The 22258-nt window shown below is 38.6% G+C and overlaps 1 protein-coding gene across 4 annotated transcripts in view; it reads right to left on the bottom strand.

Annotated features, from left to right (window-relative positions):
• Positions 1–22258, bottom strand: part of CPEB1 (cytoplasmic polyadenylation element binding protein 1) — a 94374-nt gene that overhangs the window by 56765 nt on the left and 15351 nt on the right. For all 4 annotated transcript variants that reach the window (XM_032391855.1, XM_032391852.1, XM_032391853.1 and 1 more), the window contains exon 2: positions 19303–19477. In XM_032391855.1, coding sequence (XP_032247746.1) covers positions 19303–19477 — 175 coding nt within the window. The remainder of the gene's footprint in view (positions 1–19302; positions 19478–22258) is intronic.

Genomic DNA, 22258 nt, shown 5'->3' with positions numbered 1-22258 from the left:
TATTTGCAAATCATATATCTGATAAGGGTCTAACATGTAGAATATATAAAAAGAACTCTTATAGTTCAACAGTAAAAAAAAAAAAAAAAAATTCCCAATTTTTAGATGAGCAAAGGATTTAAAGAGACATTTGTCCAAAGAAAATATACATGGCCAAAGGTTAATCATCATTAGAGAAATTAAAACCACAATGAAATACAACTTTACCACCCACGAGTTTGGCTATCATCTAAAAAATAAAAAGTACTGATAAGAATATGGAAAAAATCCAAACCCTCATACATTGCTGGTGGTAATGTAAAATGGTTGCAGCTGCTTTGGAAAACAGTTCAGCAATTTCTCAAGAAGTTAAAACACATGATCCAAAAATTCATTCCTAGGTATATAACTTCCATAATAAATGTTCTTAAGAGTATTATTCATAATAGCCAAAAAAATGTAAACAACCCAAATGTCCACCAACTGATGAATGGATAAAGAAAATGTGACATAACTATATAATGGAATATTATTCAGCCAGAAAAAGGAATTATGCACTGATTCATGGTAAATATGGATGCATGTTGAAAATACTATGCTAAGTGAAGAAAGCCAAACATAAAAGACTGCATATTACATCATTCCACTTACTTGAAATATCTAAAGTAGGCAAATCCATAGAGACCAAAAGATTAGTAACTGACAGGGAATGGGGAAATAATGGAGGGGAGTCATGACTAATGGGTTGTTTTCTTTTTGTGATGATGAAAAGATCCTGGAATTAGTGGTGATGCTTTCACAATTTTGTGAATATACTGAAACCACTAAATTGTAAAAATTTTAAATGATGGATATATTATATACAAATTTTATCTCCAAATAAATTATCAAAGCACTTCTATTTCAAGAAGTTAGAAAAAGAACTGTATATTAAACCAAATAAAACTATAGGAAGAAAAAAAATCAACGACATATAAAAGCAAAATATAATAGAGTGGGGGGAATAATCAAAGTCAAAAGTTCATCTTTTAAAAAAATTAATAAACCTGAAAAAGGAAAAAAGCACAAATTACCAATGTCAAGAGATGTCAATAATTCTATCATCAACAAAATGAAAAGGCAACCTATTAAATGGGAGAAAGTATTTGAAAATCATGTATCTGTAAGGGGTTAATATCCAAAATATATAAGAACTTGTACAACTCAACAGCAAAAAACCAAATAATCCAATTAAAAACAGAGGATATGAACAGTTATTTAAAAAAAAAAAAAAAGACATACAGATGGCCAATAGGTCATGAAAAAGATACTCAACCATCACTAAATCATTGGGAAAATGCAAATCAAAACCACAATCAGATTATCTAACCCCCCATTCTAACCCCATAGCAGTTAAAATGACTATTGTCAAAAAAAAAAGAAAGAAAGAAAGAAAAAGAAATAACAATTGCTAGCAAGGATGTGAAGAAAAGGGAACCCCTGTGCACTGTTGGTGGGAATGCAAACTGATGCAGCCACTATGGAAAATGCTATGAAAGTTCCTCAAAAAATTAAAGGTAGAAATACCATATGATCCAGCAATTCCACTTGTGGGTATTTACCTGAAGAAAAGGAAAACACTAACTCGAAAAGATATATGCTCCCATGTTCACTGCAGCACTATCTACAAGAGCCAAGACATGGAAACAATCTAAGTGTCCATCAGTGGATGAAGGGATAAAGAAAACAGGCTACACAAATATAATGGAATATTATCTAGCCATAAAAAGTAATGAAATCTAGCTATTTGCAATAACCTGAATGGAATGTGAGAGCATTATGTCAAGTAAGTCAGAGAGAGAAAGACAAATATTGTGTGATCTCACTTATATGTCAAATCTAAGAAACAAAAACAAAAACAAAACTCATAAATTCAGAGAATAGAACAGTGGTTGCCAGAGGTGGCAGAAAGGGTTAAATGGGTGAAGGGAGTCCAAAGGTACCAACTTCCAGTTATAAAACAATTATGTCATGGGGATATAATGTACAGCATAATGACTAGAGTTAATACTGTATTGCATATTTGAAAGCTGCTGAGTAAATCTTAAAAATTCTCTTCACTAGAAAAAAATTATGTATGATAATGGAGGTTAGTTAACTAGACTTACTGTGATCATTTTGCAGTATGTTCAAATACCAAATCATTATGTTGTATGCCTGAAACTAGTATGCTGTACATCAACTGCATCTCAATAAAAAAGGAAAGAATATTGATAATTCTAAAACATTAAGAGGCTATTATACGTAAGTTTATGCCAACGAATTTCAAATTTTAAATGAAAATGGAGAAATTCTTAGAAAAACTCAAAAGAAACAAAGTATGAATAATTCTGTATCTATTAAAGAAACTAAACCCATAATTTAAACCCTTTCCTCAAAAAACAAAACAATACAAACACTCCAAGCCCAGGTGGCTTAACTACTAAATTATACCAAAATTTAAGGAGGCCCACTGTACATTTTATACAAGCCCTTCCAAAGAACAGAAAAAAAAAAAAAAAAAACTTCCCAGTTTCAAGAGGCTAGCATAACCTTGTTACCGAACATATTTTAAGGAAGGAAAACTACAAGCTAATCTCTTACCTGCATGGATACAAAAACCCTAAAGTGCATTGGAGTCCTTTGTCAGATCTGTGCACTGCTAATCTCTCCGACTTTCTGGCTTTTGTTTTAGTCTTCTAGTGTTGTCTTTTGATGAACGTTAAGTTCTTTATTTTAAGATAGTTCCAATTTATTGAGCTTTTTTTTTTTGCAAACCAAATTCAGCAATATACTAAATAAAATATATTATGACCAAATTGGGTTTATTCTGGGAATGTCAAGTTGGTTTTATTTTGGTACTCTTTCCTGAATGTTCTCCCTATGTTTGTATAATAAATGAGAAAAGTCAAATGAATACTGAAGAAAACTAAAGATCCATTCATGATTTAAAAAAACACACACACAGATATCCTCCACCACTCTGAAATCTCCTTAATCAGATAAAAAATAAGTCTCAAAAATATCTCAAAAATTTCAGCTGAAACAATTAATGAAATGCTGAAGATTTCCATTCCTGTAACCCCTTCCACAAAACTAGCAATAATACACACAGGCTTGTTATTATCATTTCTATTCAATACTCTTCTGTGTAATCTAAACCACTGAAATAAGCTATGGAAAAAAAAGGTAGAAGGACTGGAAAGAACAAAACATTCATAATTTGCAGACAACTGCGTATGTAGAAAATCCACAGGACTCTAAAAAATGACTAGTATTTTAAAGTAAATTCAGCAAGGTCACTGAATACATTATCAATATACAAAAAGCTATTCTTTCTATGTGCTAGCAAACAATTAAGAAATAAAATTTTAAAAAAATAAAAATTTATAATTTTTGATATTATCCAAAAAAAAAAAAAATCAACCAAGACACCTTCTCAAAGATAACACAAAAAATATCACTTCCTCAAAAAAGATTTCTTAAATACAGCATGAAAATGCTGACAGTAAAGAAAAAGCTCAAGAAATTGGAACTATCTTAAAACGAAGAACTTACGTTCATCAAAAGACAACACTAGAAGACTAAAACAAAAGCCAGAAAGTTGGAGATTGGCAGTGCACAGATCTGACAAAGGTCTCCAATGCACAATAAATAATGCCCTACAAGTCTGATTCTACCACCTGAGAAAAGAACAAATACCTGCACAAGCACAGTGCAGAATAATATTCAAAATCACCAATAAAGATCTTGAAAATGCTGAACACCTCACTGAAATCAGGAAGATACAAAAGTTAAAACCACCTGAGGTATTACACTCAGTAAGAAAGCCCCATGGAAAAGAGTGACCGTATCAGTAGTTGGTTAGGGTGTGAAGGAGCTGCACGGACATATTCTCTGCTAGTGGGGAAGTAAACTGGTACAACCTCTTTGGGAAAGGCTGAGCACTGCTTATTAATTTTGAAGATACTCATTCCTAAATATTAGAGAATTTGGGTACCAGGACTCACCCACAAGAACGCTCAGCAACAACACTAATGTTAAACACTAGAATTGATAAGTTATGAGGTATTTTATAATGCTATATATATACCCATCAATTTTAACTACAGTTGCACACAACATAGATTAGTTTCATAAACAAGGCAGTCATAAAAGAATACAGTATGGAATAAAGTTCAAAATGTAAATACCTTTTAGGGATATATGCATGGGGATGAAATATTAGAGAAAAACCATAGGAAGACAATGGTTCTATCTGGGGAAATGGAGACATGATCATTAAAGAAAACATGGGGGGCGCCTGGGTGGCTCAGTCGTTAAGCGTCTGCCTTCAGCTCAGGTCATGATCCCAGGGTCCTGGGATCGAGCCCTGCATTAGGCTCCCTGCTCAGCGGGAAGCTTGCTTCTCCCTCTCCCGCTCCCCCTGCTTGTGTTCCCTCTCTCGCTGTCTCTCTGTCAAATAAATTAAATCTTTTAAAAAAATAAAGAAAGAAAACATGGGGAACTTCTGGAGTATTGGTAATGTTCTGTTTTTTAAGGATTTATTTATTAGAGAGAGAGAGAGCGCACGTGAAGGAGAGCACTCAAGCAAGCAAGGGGAGAGGCAGAGGGAGAGCCCTCAAGAACAGACTTCCTGCTGAGCACAGAGCCTGACACAGGGCTCCATCCCAGGACCCTGAAATCATGACCCAAATTGAAATTGACAGTCAGCTGCTTAAGCAACTGAGCCACCCAGGCGCCCCAATAACGCTCTATTTCTTGACCTAGGTAAGGGCTATGTGGGTGTTTACTGTATAATTTATTAGAGTAAAACAATGGTTTAGCAATTTCCTATACATGTATGCTATGCTTAGTGATTTGAAAAGTCAAGAAAACTAGTCCAAAAATGAACAACAACAACAGTAATCTAAGAAACCAGTAAAAATAAAGTCAAAATAAGTGATGATGTGTAAACATACAAAACTAAAACCCTACATGCTAGGAGGATTTTCAGAAAATGGAGGTATAGAAAGCACCATTATTTATACTAACACAATCCATGTGATGTAATTTTAATTTTTTTAATTTTTTTTTTGAGAGAGAGAGAATACATGTGCGTGCTAGCAGGGGGTGGGGGGACAGCGCGGAGAGGGAGAGAAAGAATCTTGAGCAGGTTCCACACCCAGCCCAGAGCCAAACTCGGGGCTTGATCTCACGACCCTCAGATCGTGACCTGAGCCAAAACCAAGAGTCAGCCACTTAACTGACTGAGCCACCCAGGCCCCTATGTAACTCTTTCACAACTCCGGAGTCTGATGAAGCCTTACAACTTCCAAGGGAAAACCTGAGGGTAAACTGCCTCAATTTTTACCAATTTCAGCTCCCAGCACAGCAGCTATACTCACCCCAGCCACCAGCTATCTGTGCACATGTTCCTGGAGCAGCCTGTATATGGTCTGGAAGAGTTAAGGCAGGCAAAAAGGACCAGTCATCCAAATACTGGGGATATGTGCTCTGAACACTGATCACAGAGGTGCCGACACAGAGACAGTCAGCCATTGCTGCTGCCCCTGCCCCAGCATGGCAAGCCCTAGCCCCTCTCCCTCCAGCTGAAATAGCTTCCAGGGGATTTAAAGGGCAGGTGTCATTTCCCCCCTTCATTTTCCACTTTTTCCCCCTACAGGAGCCAGACACTGGCTAGGACACTCTAAGATAACCACCTATATGGAGAAAATTACAAAGTGCTTGCACATGCCCAGGTAAAGGCTTAGGAAAGACCTGAGAAAACACCTAAGTATAAACATGCCTCAGGCTGATCCTCAATACAGAGACTGCCTACGACAACCAAAAAAAAACAAAAACAAAAACAATAAAACCACAAACCACAGAACAAAAACCGAACCCAGCAAAAACAGTAACAAGAAAAAACAAAAAACAAAAACAAAAGAAAACGCTGGGAAAGGCAAAGAGTCTGTTTTCCAGAGTTACCACATTATAATCCAGTGTTCAACAAAATCAAAAGGCACACAAAGAAACTAGTATGGCCTATTCAAAGGAAAAGAAAGAAATCAACAAGACTGTCCCTGAAAAGACCCTGGAAAATATGTTACACAAAGACTTTAAAACAGTGGCTTTAAAGATGATAAAGGAATAAAAAGAAGATGTGGAGTAAGTCAAGAAAACAATGTGTGAACAAAATGGAAATGTCAATAAAGAGACAGGAAACCTACAAAGAAACCAAAAAAAAAAAAAAAAATCTGGAGCTTAGTGCAATACCTGAAATTGAAGATTTCACTAAAGGGATTCAAAGGCAGATTCAAGCAGGCAGAAGAAAGAATCAGTGAACTTTAAGACAGGACAACAGAAATGATCGAGGCTGAAGAAAGAAAGATTTCAGAGAACAGCTCCTCAGGGACTGACGTGGGACACCATCAGGGAGACTAACTTATGCATCATGGGAGTCCCAGGAGAACAGAGTAAAAGGGGCAGAGAGAATATCTGAAGAAATAATGGCCTAAAACTTATGAAATATGATGAAAATGAGCATGAACCCTGAAGCAGCACAAAATAACCCCAAGTCGGATGAATTTAGAGACCCACATTGAGGTACGGTATAATCATACTTTCAAAAGACAAAGAGGGGGCACCTGGGTGGCTCAGTTGGTTAAGCATCTGCCTTCGGCTCAGGTCATGATCCTGGGGTCCTGGGATCGAGTCCTGTTCGAGTTCCCTGCTCAGCGGAGAGTCTGCTTCTCCCTCCCCCTCTGCCTGCTGCTCCCCCTGCTTGTGCTCTGTCAAATAAAAAAAAATCTTAAAAAAAAAAAAAAAGACAAAGAGAATCTTGAAAGTGGCAGAGAGAAACCAATCACCATATTCAAGGATGCTCAGTAAGACTGTCAGCAGTGTCTCATCAAAAACTTTTGAGGCCAGAAAACTATGGGCCCATATGTTCAAAGTGCTAAGAGGAAAAAAAATACCAGCTAAGAATCCTATATCCACAAACAGTGTCCTTCAAAAGTGAGGGAGAAATTAAGACATATCCAGACAAACAAAAGCTGAGGAAGTTCATGACCATTAGGTATGACCTGCAAACATGCTCAAGGGTGTTCTGCACAGTGAAACGAAAGGACACTCAACTATAACCTGAAGCTTCGCGGAGAAGTGAACATCTCCATAAGAGTAATCACGTGGGCAATTACAAAAGTGTCACTGCAATGGAATACTACTCAGCCATAAAAAAGAATGAAATCTTGCCATTTGCAATGACATTGATGGAATTAGAGGGTATAATGGTAAGCAAAAGAAGTCAGTCAGAGAAAGACAAATACCCTATGATTCAACTCATATGTGGAATTTAAGAAACAATGGAAGACTAACAAGAAAACAGACATTTAACTCCAGAGTTACCTCCCATTGGTTGTCCAATGGGAGGTAGTGGGAAAATGGAAGAGATAAAAGGGGATTAATACCACCTTTATCATGATGAGTTCTGAGTAATGCATGGAAGTGCTAAATCACTATATTGTACACCTGAAACTACTATAACACTGTAAGTTAACTATATTGGAATTTAAAAAAAAGCAGGGATCACTGTAATAATGGTTTATAACCCTTTTTCCCACATGATTTCAAAGACTACCACATTTAAAGAAACAAAATAATTATTACTGTAAAAGTTAGTATGACTAACTTTGGTTTGTAATTTGAAATCTTGTTTTCTCCATAAAGATGTAATCTTGTCACAACAACTGAAAGGGGTGAGTAAAGACTTGTAAAGCAGCAAAGGTTTCATATGTTATTGAAAAATGCTAGTATAAATCCTTATTAGAGTGTTATAACTTTATGATGTCAAATGTAACGACCCCACAGTAACCAAAAAGAAAAAAGCTATAGGATACACACCAAGGAAACAAGAGATTTAAACATTTCACTACCAAAAAAAAAAAAAAAAAAAACTAAACATAAAAGAAGACATTAATATAAAAAATGAGAAGCAAAAAAAAGCTGTAAGGCATATAGAAAACAACACAATGACAGAAGTCCCTCCTTGTAAGTAATTAAATGTAAATAGATTAAACTCTCTAATCAAAAGACAGATTGGGGGTTCCTGAGTGGCTCAGTCAGTTAGGTGTCCAACTCTTGATCTCAGCTCAGGTCTTGATCCTAGGGTTCTGAGTTTAAGCCTCATGCTGGGCTCCACACTGCACATGGAGCCTACTCAGAAAAAGAGAGAGAGCGACACTGGCAGAATGGATAAAAAAACATGACCCACCTCCATGATGTCTACAAAAGACTCAAGATCCAAAGACACAAAGACAGGTTGAAAGTGAAATGATAGAAAAATGTATCCATGCAAATAGTAATCAAAAGAGAGCAGGGTGGCTACACTAATACCAGACAAAACAGATTTAAGCCAAAAAAGGTTATAAGAGACAAAGAAGAATGTTATATATTAATACAAGGTTTAACACATCAAAATACAAAAATTATAAACATTTACATACCTAGTGACAGACCATCAAAATGTATGAAACAAATACTGACAGGATTGAGGAGAAACAGTCTACAGGAGTTCAACACTTCAATACCCCAATTCACAATAACAGATAGAAAAAACAAAAAGAAGAATTTAAAGAAGGAAATACAAGACTTAACACAATAAACCAACCAGATCTGACAGATATATACAGAACATTCTACCCAACAACAAATACACATTCTCCTCAAGTGCACATACGACATTTTCTTTGACAGACCATATGTTAGACCACAAATCAAGCCTCAATAGATTTAAAAAGATATATATCATACAAAGTATCTTCTAACTACAACAGATGGCGCTAGAAGTCAATAATAAAAGTAAAACTGGGAAATTCACTAAACTGTGGAAATTAAACCTATTTTTTTAAACCTATTTTAAACAACCAACGGATCAAAGTAGAAATCACAAAGAAATTAGGAAATACTTAGAGACAAATGAAAATGAAAGCACAACATACCCAAACTATGGGACACAGCAAAGGTGGTGCTAAGAGGGAAATTTACAGCTATAAATGCTTTCATCAAAAAAACAAATCTCAGATCAAATACCTAACTTTACAAGGTAAGGAACTAGAAGAATAAACTAAGCCCAAAGCTAGCAGAAGAAGGGAAATAAGAGCAGAGATAAACAACATAAAAGACAAAAAAAAAAAAATACAGGAAAAAAATAAAATCAATAAAACCAGATGTTAGTTCTTTGAAAAGATCAACAAAATGGACAAATCTTTAGCTAAATGAACTAAAAGAGAGAAGACTGAATTACTAACATCAGTAACAAATGTGGGGACAGTACTACTTACCCTACAGAAATAAAAAGGATTGTAGGAGAGTACTATGAACTGTACTTCAAAAAATTGAATAATCTAGATGAAATGGGCAAATTCCTAGAAACACAAAACTTACCAAGACTAAATCACAAAGAAATAGACAATCTGAATAGACCTATAACTAGTAAGGATATTGAATCAATCAATAAAAATCTCCCAACAAAGGAAAGCCCTGGACCTGATGGCTTCACTGGTGAACTCTATCAAACATTTAAAGAAGAACTAATACCAACCCTTCTCAAACTTTTCAAAAAAACTGAAGAGCAGGGAACACTTCTCAACTCATTCTGTGAAAGCAGCATAATCCTGATACCAAAGATACTACAAGCAAACTATAGACCAACATCCTGTGTGAACACTGATCAAAACCAAAAATTGGACAAAAACACTCAACAAAATACTAGCAAACAGAATTCCACAGTGTGCTGAAAGGATTACACACTGTGGCCAAACTGGATTTGTTCCTGGAATGTAAGGATGGTTCAACATACAAAAAAACCCATATGCTCCATCAACAAAAAGAGGGGAAAAAAAAAAAACAACCACATGACCACATGACCATTTCACTTGATGCAGAGAAAGTATCTAAGATACTTTCACGATAAAAGCACTCAACAAAATAGGAATAAAAAGAAACATACCCTCACATAATAAAAGCCTTGTATTAAAAAAACCCATAGCAAATATAATACTCAACGGTGGGAGACTATAAGCTTTTCCTCTAAGATCAGGAAAAAAAATAAGGATGCCCACTTTCACCACTTCTATTCAACACAACGAAAGTTCTGTCAAGAGTATTTAGTCAAGGAAAATAAAAGGCATCCAAATTGGAAAGGAAGAAGTACAATTATCCCTGTTTGTAAATGATACATGTTGAAACCCCTAAGGAGTCCACAAAAAACTCCTATTAGAATAAATTCAGCTAAGTATCAGGATACAAAGTCAACACAAAAAAATCAGTTGCATTTCTAGACACAATGAACAATCTGAAAAGGAAATTACAAAAACTATTCCATCTACAATAGCATCAAAAAGAATAAAATACTTAGGAACGGACTTAACCAAGAAAGTGAAAGACTTGTGCAATGAAAACTAAGAAACAGTGATAAAATAAGTTAAAGACAACAAATAAATGGTAACACATCCCATGTCCATTACATGGATTAGAGGACTTAATACTGTTAAAATGTCAATACTACCCAAAGCAAACCACAGATTCAATGCAATTCATATCAAAATCCCAATGACAGTGTTGCAGAAATAGAAAAAACCCTGACACCAAAAGCAAAGGCAACAAAAGCAAAAATAAACACATGGGAATACATTACTAAAACCTTCTAACTATCAACAAAATGAAAAGGTAACCTACCAAATGGGAGAATATTTGAAAATCATGTCTGATAAGGAATTAATAACCAAAATACATAAAGAAAAATCCATCCTAAAATTCATATGGAATCTCAGGTGACCCTGAATAACCAAAGCATCTTGGAAAAAAAAGAACAAAGTTGGAAGACTCACACTTCCTGATTTCAAAACCTATTATAAAGCTACAGTAACCAAACAGTGTGATACTGGCATAAAGACACATATAAACTGATGGAGAACAGAAAGCCCAGAAAAATTCTTACATATATGTTCAAATGATTTTTTGACAAGGGTGCCAGGACTACTCAATGAGGGAAAGGACAGTCTCTTCAACAAATGGTGCTGGGAAAACTGGATGTACACATACAAATAAAGTTGGATGTTTATCTAAAACCACATACAAAAATTAACTCAAAAATGGATTAAGGACCTAAATGTAAGATCTTAGAAGAAAACACAGGATAAAAGCTTCATGACACTGGATTTGGCAATGTTTTCTTGGATACAATACCAAAGGCACAAGTAAACAAAAAAACAGACAAATTAGATCTCATTAAAATTTTAAAGTTCTGTACATCAAAAGGCACTCTCCTGAGTAAAAAGGCAGCCCACAGGGGTGCCTGGGTGGCTTAGTTGGTTAAGTGGCTCCCTTTGGCTCAGGTCATGGTCTCAGGGTCCTGGGATTGAGCCCCGCATCGGGCTCCCGGCTCAGTGGGGAGTCAGTCTGTTTCTACCTCTCCTTCTCCCTCTGCCCCTCCTCCTGCTCATACTCTTTCTCTCAAATAAATAAAATCTTAAAAAAAAATAAAGTTGTTAAAAAGGCATCCCACAGAATAGGAGAAAGTTTGTAAATCACATATCAGATGAGGGATTAATATCTAGAACATAGAACAGCTAAAATTCAGCAACAAGAACAAAAAACAAACAACCTGATTCAAAAATGTACAAAGGAATTTGAGTAGATGTTTCTCCAAAGAAGATACACAAATAGGCAATAAGCATGTGAAAAGGTGCTAAACATCTCAAATGATTAGGGAAACACAAATCAAAATTAAGATAACCCTCATGCCCATTAGGATGGTACTACAAACAACAAGGATTTGTGAGGGTGTGGAGAAACTGGAACCCTTGTGCACTCTTGGTGGGAATGTAAATGGTGCAGCTACTGTGGAAAACAGTATGGTGATTCCTCAAAAAATTAAAAATAGAACTACCATGTGATCCAGCAATTACCTCTCTTGATATATACCTGAAAGAATCGAAAGCACAGTCTTGAAGAGATTTGTACACGCATGTTTATAGTAGCATTATTCAAACTGCTAAAACGTGGAAGCAACCAAGTATCCATCAATGTATGAATGGATAAGCAAAATGAGATATATACGATAACGGAATGTTATTCAGACTTAAAAAGAAAGAAAATTCTGACAAATGCTACAACATGGATGAACCTTGAGGACATCATGCAAAAGGGAGGGACATAAGCCAGTCACAAATGACAAACACTGTATGCCTCCACTTACATGAGGTACTTAGAATAGTCAGAATCATGAAGACCTAAGATGTAATGGCGGGTGCCAGGGGGTGGCGGGGAGGGAAGAATGGGGAGTTGTTGTTCAACATGTACAGAGTTTCAGCTTTACAGGATGAAGAATTATAGGGATGAATGGTGGTAACGGTTGCTCAACAATGTGCATATATTTAATGTCACTGAACTGCGCATTTAAAAATGGTTAAGACGGTAAATTTATTTTACCACAATAAAAAAGAAGAAAAATCCTAGACATTAATCAGTATAGAATGTGGGGAGAGTAGAACTTACCTGAACATAAAATTAGGGCCTCTTTCAGTTTCAGTACCCAGTTTGTGAGAATGTATACATCAAGCAATTGTATAAGGACACCCACCCTGTGCCAGACGCAGTACTGAGGGTCAGGGAACCCAAGGGTGTCTAATGCCTGGTCTTTGACAGTCTAAACCGGAAACCAGGAAATCAACTTTGCAACATCACGATCCTACGCAAAGCTCTCTCACAACTGCACTGTCTATATATCCACACCACCACACAGTGTGTAAGTGCACTTATGGGCGTTATTCTACAAATTCAACACACATAGCTTATTCAACCTCCCCCAAATCCTGTAGACGGGTGTGGCTACTACTCCCGTGTTACAGTTCAGGAAACGTAATCTCAGAGAGTTAGCCATGATTAGAGCAAGTAAGCAGCACAACCAGGGTCTGTTCTCAAGTTAATCTGCATCCAGAGCCTGCGCTTTCGTGCAGGTTTATTATGACATGGGCAAACTGAACATGCTTTCTTCAAGACTATACCTTATCTTCCCTGTTTTGAGACTACATATATTTACATTTAGAACACCACACAGTGGGGTCAATGAACAATCTGAAATAGCCAAGAATGATCTCATCACATCTAACAGAGGCAGGGGAATGTGAGAAAAAGTTCTCAGAGGTGATAATGAAGCTGTTCGTGAAAAAGAGAAGGATTTTTCTAGGCAGAGAACATTCAATTTAGTATTCTGCTTAACAGTTCAGCTATGTAGCAGAACAGCATTTCCTGCATGATTTCATCTAAGCCAGTGATTTTTAATTATATATAATGGAATCTCAAGAAACACACCAGCATAAAGGAAAAGAACACTGAGGCCCGGTTCTAGAGAGCTTTCCTGGGTTGATGCCAGATCATACATGCTACCTGTGTTCTTTTAACTGTAGAAAATATTTCACAATATAGACAAAAACAAGTAAGCTTTACACCCAAGGCTGACTGAAATTTTGAATTATGACAATAAGTAAGGTCTACAAAGATGTAGGAAAAAAACTCTCATGAAATCCTGGCAGGATTGCAAACTGATAAATTCACTTTAAGAAAGAAGTTAGCAACCTAACAGTTTGAAGATTATATACCCAATCACTCTGCAATTCACTTCTAGGTATGTAGGCTATAGAAGTGCTTGTTACATGCACACAAGGAGATATATACAAGGATGTTCACCAAAATACTGTTTATAATAGCAAAAATCATTTACCAATAGAGGATCAAATATTGTAGATATTTATGTAGAATATTACTACTAAACAGCAATTAAAACATACTGATTTGACTTAAAAATATCAATATGGACACACTGTAAATATGATACATAGAAAAAGGCAAATATAGGCATACCTTGTTTTATTGCGTTTTGCAGATACTGATTTTTTATAAACTGAAGATTTATGGTGACCCCATCTAGCAAGTCTATCAGTGCCATTTTTCCAACAGCATTTGCTCACTTCGTGTCTCTGAGTCACATTTTGGTAATTCTTGCAATATTTTCCAACCTTTTCATTATTATCGTATTTGTTATGATGATCTGTGATCTTTGATGTTACTACTGTAATTGTTTTGGGGCACCACAAACCATGCCCACACAGGATGGCAAACTTAATTGCTAAATGTTATGTGTGTGCTGACTGTTCCACCAACTAGCTATTCCCCTTTTGTTCCCCCCTCTCCTTGGGCCTCCCCATTCCAAGATACAGTAATATCAAAATTAGGCCAATTAATAACCCGACAATATCCTTTAAGTATCTAAGTGTCCAAGTGAAAGGAAGAGTCACACATCTCTCACTTTCAAAAGCTAGAAATGAGTAGGCTCAGTGAGAGGAAGGTGTGTTGAAAGTCTAGATAAGCCGAAAGCCAGGCCACCTGTCCCAAACAGACAAGTTGTGAATGCAAAGGAAGAGTTCTGGAAGGACATGACAAGTGCCACGCCAGTGAGCGCACGAATGATAACAAAGTGAAACAGCCTTACTGCTGATATGGACAAAGACTTAGCGGTCTGGACAGAAGCTCCAACAGCCACAACATTCCCTTAAGCCAAAGCCTAATCCGGAGCAAGGCCTCACTCTCTTCAATTCTGTGAAGGCGGAGAGAGGGCACGAGGCTGCAGAAGACAAGTCTGAAGCTAGCAGAGTTGGTTCATGAGGTTTAAGGAAAGACACCGTCTCCATAACACCAAACTGCGAGGTGAAGCAGCAAGGGCTGATGGAGAAGCCGCAGCGAGGTCTCCAGAAGATCTAGCGGAGACCATTCATGAAGGTGCTTCCACTACACAATGGATTTTCAGTGTGGACCAGTCTTCTATCAGATGATGCCATCTAGGACTTTCACAGCCAGAGAGGGGAGGTCAGGGCCTGGCTACAAAGCTTCAAAGGACGGGTTGACTCTACCGTTAGGGGCTAATGCAGATGCTGACTTTAAGCTGAAGCCTGTGCTCGTGTACCATTCTGAAAATCCTAGGGACCCGAAGAATTATGCTAAATCCACTCTGCCTGTGCTCTATCAATGGAACAACAAAGCCCGGACAGTACATATATTTACAACATGGTATAAATATTTCAAGCTCACTGTTGAGGCCTACTGCTCAGAAGATTCCTGTCAAGATATTACTGCTCATTGACAATGCACCTGGTCCCCCAAGAGCTCTGACGGAGATGCATGAGGAGACAGATGTTCTTTGCACACCTGCTGATACAACATTCATTCTGCAGCCCATGGATCTAGAAGTAATTTCGACTTTCAAGTCTTATTACTGAATATATTTCATAAGACTATAACTGCCATAGATAGTGATTCCTCTGATGGATCTGGACAGAGTAAACTGAAAACCTTCTGGAAAGGATTCACCATTCTGGATGCCATTAAGAACATTCGTGATTTATAGAAAGAGGTCAAAATATCAATGTATCAATATTAACGGGAGTTTGGAAGAAGTTGATTCCAACCCTCGTGGATGACTTTGAGGGGTTCATGACGTCCGTGGAGGAAGTCACTGCAGATGTGGTGGAAACAGCAAGAGAACTAGGAATAGACGTGGAGCCTCAAGATAGGACTGAACTGCTGTGATCTCATGATCAAACCTGAACGGATGAGGAGCTGCTTCTCGTGGAAGAGCAAAGAAAGTGGTTTCTTGAGATGGGATCGACTCCTGGTGGAGAGGCTGTGGAGATTGTTGGGATGACAACAAAGGTTTAGAATATTACATACACTTAGTTGCCAATAAGGCAGAGGCAGGGTTTGAGAGGACAGACTCCAATTTTTTTCCACTGTATTTATATTTTTATATTAATTTTATGTCTCAAAATTGAGAATGTGTATATATGGATTAGTATTCTATCTTAATTTCATGCTATATTATGAAGATTTTTATGTAACTGAACATGTAGAAAACTATTATTCTCGAAAGGTATTATTCTAATAACTACAAAATACTCCATCACTTTAACATACAAATAAATATTTTCCTCTTAGGAGACACTCAGGTTTTTTGGGGGTTTTTTCTTTCCCAAATTTTCACCACCCTAATGATGCTCTAAGTATCCTTCTACATAAATCCTTATTTGCACTGATTATTACTCCTTAGGAGAGCATCTCAGATCTGGACATAATGAGTCAAAGAGCATGATGATTTTTAAAGCAAAAAAAGTGATCACTGAGGCCAAGTTGTAAAGAGGCTGCACCAGCAAACACAGGAGCAGGAGCAATGCCAGGAACCTCTCCCAAGCACCAAAAAAAAAAAAAAAAAAAAAAACAAAAAAAAAACCGAGTCGACACTCATTTTCTCCATCATGGGAAGGCAGCCCGCTCAGAGGTGTGGCTTCCATTTTGTCCTCCACCTTTTTGTTGGAGACATGGGTAATCAGAGTTTGGAGGACAAATCACTCCTTTACTATCACTGGCCACAGACCTCCGACAACTCTCAAGAACACCCAGGGGCTTTGCGCAGCCCACAGTACCCGCCCACCCAAGCCCCCCACCACCCCTGCAGCCATTGTGCGGGACTCCCCCTTCCCTACTCTTCCTTCAGTGCCCCAAACCTGCCAAGCTCTTTCAAAAGCCTTAGTCCAACCTTTTCTGTCTGAAATGTTTCCCCACACTTTTTATGTGATCTAGCGCTTTCTCTTCCTTTGGACTCCATTTTTAAACATACCTCCTTAGAGAGTTCCTGCCTAGGTCACTCAAAATGTTACTACTTCATAGCACTTACTAAAACTTGCAATTATTTTATTTATTTCTCTGTTTAGTTTTCTTCCTTCTGTTTCCCATCCATGTTGGGAGAGCAGGTTCTGAAGATACCACATAAAGTCAGGAATCCTTGGAGCCTAACAACAGTGATTGGCATGAAGTAGGGATTCCCTATTTGCTGTTGAATTTCTGGTGAATTTGGCCAATTGTGGCAGTGGAACCAAGTGTGTAGTAAGAGATGTGGAATCTGAAGCCAGATTTTGCAGGGATGGACCTGAACTACAGGTCCAAGGTTGAGTTGATCTGCATTACTTGATAAGGTAGCTGAATGATGTCTCCAAAGATGTCCATGTCTTCATCCTTGGAACCTGTGTATGTCTCAGAATGAAATACTGATGTATGCTTGGCCCAACAGCCAACCAAGCCATCCCAAGGCTGGGGCAGTGTGATCTAGGCGCAAAGGCCAGGGCTCTATGTAGGAAGCACCTGGCTCAGCGGAAATGTGACCTTCAGTAGCCACAGCATCCACTGGAGCCCAAATAAAACCAAGACCGGAACGGACACAGAAGTCGAAGCTGGATGTACACCTGCATGCACCTGAAGATGCTCTGTTAGTGGGAGCCGAGCGTTAGGAAGTGGCCTGGTGCCAAACAACATGCACTATGACAGCAGACTCTGGTCTGAGTCTGAGATTAGCCACTTCCTGACTGACTACGTAGCCTCACACAAGTCCTCCAACCAGAGGAAATCTGGTTTCCTCATCTGTAACACGGGATTGACTCCAATTTTAAAAGAAGTTCTGTGAGTAAAAATGCTATCAAGTCACACTGGCCACTACAGAGAACTCATTCCTGAAAGGGTCGATCGATGCAGCAAACTTCACTGTTGTCTTATTTTAACAAACTGCCACGGCCACCCCACCTTCAGCAACCACCACCCTCGACAGTCAGCAGCCATCAAGCGGCATCAAGACAAGACCCCACACCAGCGAAAAGACTAGGGCTTGCTGAAAGCTCATATGATGGCTAGCGTTTTTTAGCAATAAAGTAGTTTTTAACTGAAGTATGTACCATTTTTCAGACATAATGCTATTGCACACCTAACAGACTACAGGATGATGTAACATAACTTTCATATGCACTGGGAAACCAAAAAATTCCTTTGGCTCGCTTCATTGCAATATCCACCTTGCTGCGGCGGTCTGGGAGCCAACCCACAATTTCTCCGAGGTGTGCCTGAGTAAGTTCCCAGCGTGTATGAGGCAACCCAGTGAGATTTAAGCCATCGTTGATTGTCATTCATACTGGAATAAAATTCATGCAGTTTTCTCAAAGAAAAACAGAACACATATGTTGAACCAAGCAGATTTTCTGAGTTTTTAAAAACTTGGCATAAGCTAAAGGACAATAAGGGTTATTAGCTCATGACATACACCAACTAACAGAAAATCATACACATGTACTTTCTTGGAAGTTTGAAGAGACAAGCCCGATCAGCATTCTTAGTTCCCCTATGCCCTTCTCCCATCTGCCCTCCAGTTAGAAAAATTTAATAGAAATAAATTCTACAGTTACCACAAGTCAGTCTTGTTTGTAATGAAATCTCTCCTTCAGACGTCTAGCTACACATATGTTCACGGAGGCCTGCATCTTTATGGGAATTATTTCCAATGTCAAGGTCGGAAGTAAATCAAAGAATTTATGATGAAAAAACAGCAATTACCGGTCCTTGTTCTGCAAACCCCACTACTTGAATTTCTTCAAGGCACATTTAAAAAATTAAAAACATGTTCACTTTCAACTAAAGTAACTCGAACAAGAAACATTCCATCAACATTCTTACAACATGTTGCAACTTCCACAGAAGATTATGAAACACATTTTAGGACTTCCAAGCCTCCTTGTGAAGTGCCATCTTTGGGTATGCTACCCTCTCCCCTCCACTATCCTATGGGATAGCCTACATATCATCAGAACTAAATGCTTGTTGACTTGCATTCACGGTTAAAAGCGATTAAAATATTCAAGAGATGCACTGTCCAATATAGCAACCACTAGTCTCATGGCCACCAAGCTCCTGAAATGCAGCTAGTTCCAACTGAGCTGCACTGTAAATGTGAAATACACTAAGAATACGCTATGTCATTAACAGTTTTTATATTGACTCTATGGTTAGCATATTTTGTATACATTAGGTTACATAAAATATTAATATCCCTTTAAAAAAAAAACATTTTAAATGTGACTACCAGAAAACCTGTAATTACATTATGACTCACATTATAATTCTCTATATTAGTCGTCCTGCTACCTCTGACCTATCCTTTTTTATCCAGCCTTTTTATAGGTCATAAGATAGATTTGTACATTATAAATTGAAGGCAGTCTTCATCCAGAGGGGAACCCAATCCACAAAGTAAGCTACAAAAAGGGGCTAGTATTACCAGAGATTCAGGGTCATTTTTCGTAGGCTTCACAAGAAAGCTGCCTAGAAACAGGTCTACATACATACATAGTGTATGTACGAAAACATACACTAAAGGTTTCAAATCTAAGTCACCTGGCAAATGATCATGAATTCCTCGGTTTATGGGTGTAGTGCAGACTCTACTGAAATCCAGAGAATTATCCAATATGGCATTTATCCTTCGAAAGATATTGGCATTGCTACACGTGGAGAGTGCAGGTGCTTCCTGGCTGTCCCAGCTATCTTTTATCCTCCCGGCTTCTTCTTCCTAGACATAGAAAAAAGATATTTAGGTTTTCGTCCTAGGGAAAAAAAAAAAAAAAAAGATACTTAGGTTTTTCTACAGTCCTTTATGATAAATAACCCCCCTTCTCCCAATCCAACACTGTGAGTTAGATAAAGTAACAAGGAGTTGAATTTCTTGCCTATATATGAAAATACTTAATGAGTGCTATTATGAGCAAGGTTTCCTGAGAGAACTGTAAGAGGGAGAAAGAAAAACACAGAAACACAAGATATTGCCCCAAGAACCTTCTAATCTAATGAGACATGTATAGGAATTCGCATGGTGTGGCAGCAGCAGGAGTTTTAGAACCAGAAATCCCTGATTCAAATTTTGGAGGTAGATCTATGTAACAGGATATTATCTGGAAATTTTTAAAAAATGAAGCACTTGGGGCGCGTGGGTGGCTCTGCTGGTTGAGTGTCTGACTCTGGGTTTTGGTTCAGGTCATGATCTCAGGGTCCTGGGATCGAGTCCCACGTCAGGCTCCCCACTCAGCAGGGAGCCTGCTTCTCACTCTCCCTCTGCCCCCCGCCCTGCTCTCTCTCTCTCAAATCGATAAATCTTTTTTTTTTTAATGAAGCACTGATATGTGCCTCAAGCGGATAAACCTCACGTACTCGATGCTAAGTGAAAGAAGCCAGTCACAAAAGACCACCTATTATGAGCCCATTTACAGGAAATGCCCAAACCAGGCCAATCTCATCTAATTTAGAGGAGTTGCCTTCATCTGGGGTGGAGAGAGGAGGAGGTGTGGAGATGGTGGCTACGGGTACAAGGTTCCTTTCTGAGATAATGAAAATATTCTAAAATTAGATTATGGTGATGATCGCAAAACTGTAACCACACTAAAAATCCCTGAATTTTATAGTAATGTGAATTATAGCTCTATACAGTTGTTTAGAAAGTTTGTTTCTGCCCTTTATTGTCAGTTACTTAACCTCTTTCCCTCAGTTTCCCCATCTGTGAAATGGGAAGAGTACCTACCACCCTTTTGACGAGATGTAATAAAGCACTTAACATGGTGCCTGGCATATGGCAGCCGCTCTTTCTACACCAGAAGGCACCATTACAGCAGAAGACATGGTGAGCACCAAGAGCGGTACACCACCCCCCAAAGGAACTGTTCCAGTGTACAACTCAACGTAGTCATTAAAAGTACAGACAACTCATCTAAGACTCTGAACTTGCACTGCCAGATATACAATCATGACCTGAGCCTCCCCTCCCCCAATCAGAGCGATTCTCTTGGTATTCTCTAGCTCAGTAGACAACACCACCATCCACCAGGTGTCCAGACAGAAATCTGGTACCATTCTTCACTCTCCCTCACTCAGCACATCCCATCCGATGCCTGGCACAGTAAGCAAGGACATAGTGGCTGACAGAGTCATTTCCTTTTTTTTTTTTTAAAGATTTTATTTATTTATTTGACATGAGAGAGAGAGAGAGAGAGAAAGCACAAGCAGGTGGAGCAGCAGGCAGAGGGAGAGGGAGAAACAGGCTCCAGGAGAAGCAGGCTCCCTGAGGAGCAGGGAGCCGGATGCTGGGACTCGATCCCAGGACCCTGGGATCATGACCCGAGCCGAAGGCAGTCGCTTAACCAACTGAGCCACCCAGGCGCCCCGACAGAGTCATTTCTAAGGGGAGTCTGACTCATCAGCTCTACAATTCCCAATTACCTTGAGGAAAAGAAACAAAAATCACACCAAGTAAGGAAACTAGCACCTAGGATCTTACAGCTGGTCACCTCAAAACAACTTTAAAAAGCTGCGTGTTTATGTTTAGCCTATTAAAAATCAGGTAAGCATGAGAATGACCAGAAGCACTTGCAGTTTTATCAACTCTGCAGGATGGCCTTAAAGGAACAACCTGAGTCCCATATCATTCTCAAGCTCTTGAAAAGACTGGTATCCTTTGCAAGCTGTGAGGAGGACCAGAATACACAGTCCTGCAAGGTCGTTTTCCCAAGCCCTCCAGAGAGCCACCATTGAGAGCAGTTAAACCCACACACACAAGGCCCTTTTCACAACTGTAGATTTCTAAGATGATTCTCAACCTCACTAAGGCAACATCACAAAGGCTAAGATGCAAGCATTTACAATCAAACTGCAGATCTTAAGGCTGCAAGCTCCCTCACTCGTTCGCTGCCCCATCAACATTAACCAACTGCCTGCTGTGTACAGTGAGCCCCAAAGGGTAGGCAGATTAGACAGACTCAGCCAAAAGAGATTTCTGAAGTCCAGAAAGGGAACTAAGATCTGATCATGCTGTAAACAGCCACCACACAAGCTACAGTTTGCTGTGATCATACACTGTCCTCTCAGCCAAGGGGGCTCAGAGGAAGACAACGTACCTGAAAGTAAAGGTAGGAAGAAAGTCTGAAGCACAAAGAGAACAGAGGGGCATTATCAAAAGTGGTCCAATGTGCAGGGCACGGGGTATACAAGAGAGCAAACTGGAAAGAAGGCTTCGTGCTAGGTTAAGGAGTTAGAATTATCTCCTACATCAGAGGTTTCCAAATTTTAAAAGGCCCCTCTTAATACACAAATACTAATTTGATTTTTATTTACTAGTACAGATGTGCTATAGATCTATGGATTCCCAGATCCTGGCAAGGAGTAAATACTGTATGTGAGTCTCAGGAGACCATGAAAGAGCACAGGAAGAACCACCGAGGGAAGTGTCACAGACATCCGGGGAAGACACAGGCCCAGAGGCCCTCTGGGAGAAACCTGCTTCCCCAGGAGAAGGGCAAGGTCTAAG

Source organism: Phoca vitulina, unplaced genomic scaffold, assembly GCF_004348235.1.
Source record: "Phoca vitulina isolate PV1807 unplaced genomic scaffold, GSC_HSeal_1.0 scaffold65, whole genome shotgun sequence".
Classification (NCBI taxonomy): domain Eukaryota; kingdom Metazoa; phylum Chordata; class Mammalia; order Carnivora; family Phocidae; genus Phoca; species Phoca vitulina.
The sequence above is the reverse complement of the archived record's forward strand: the minus strand, read 5'-3'. Positions and strand labels throughout refer to the sequence as shown.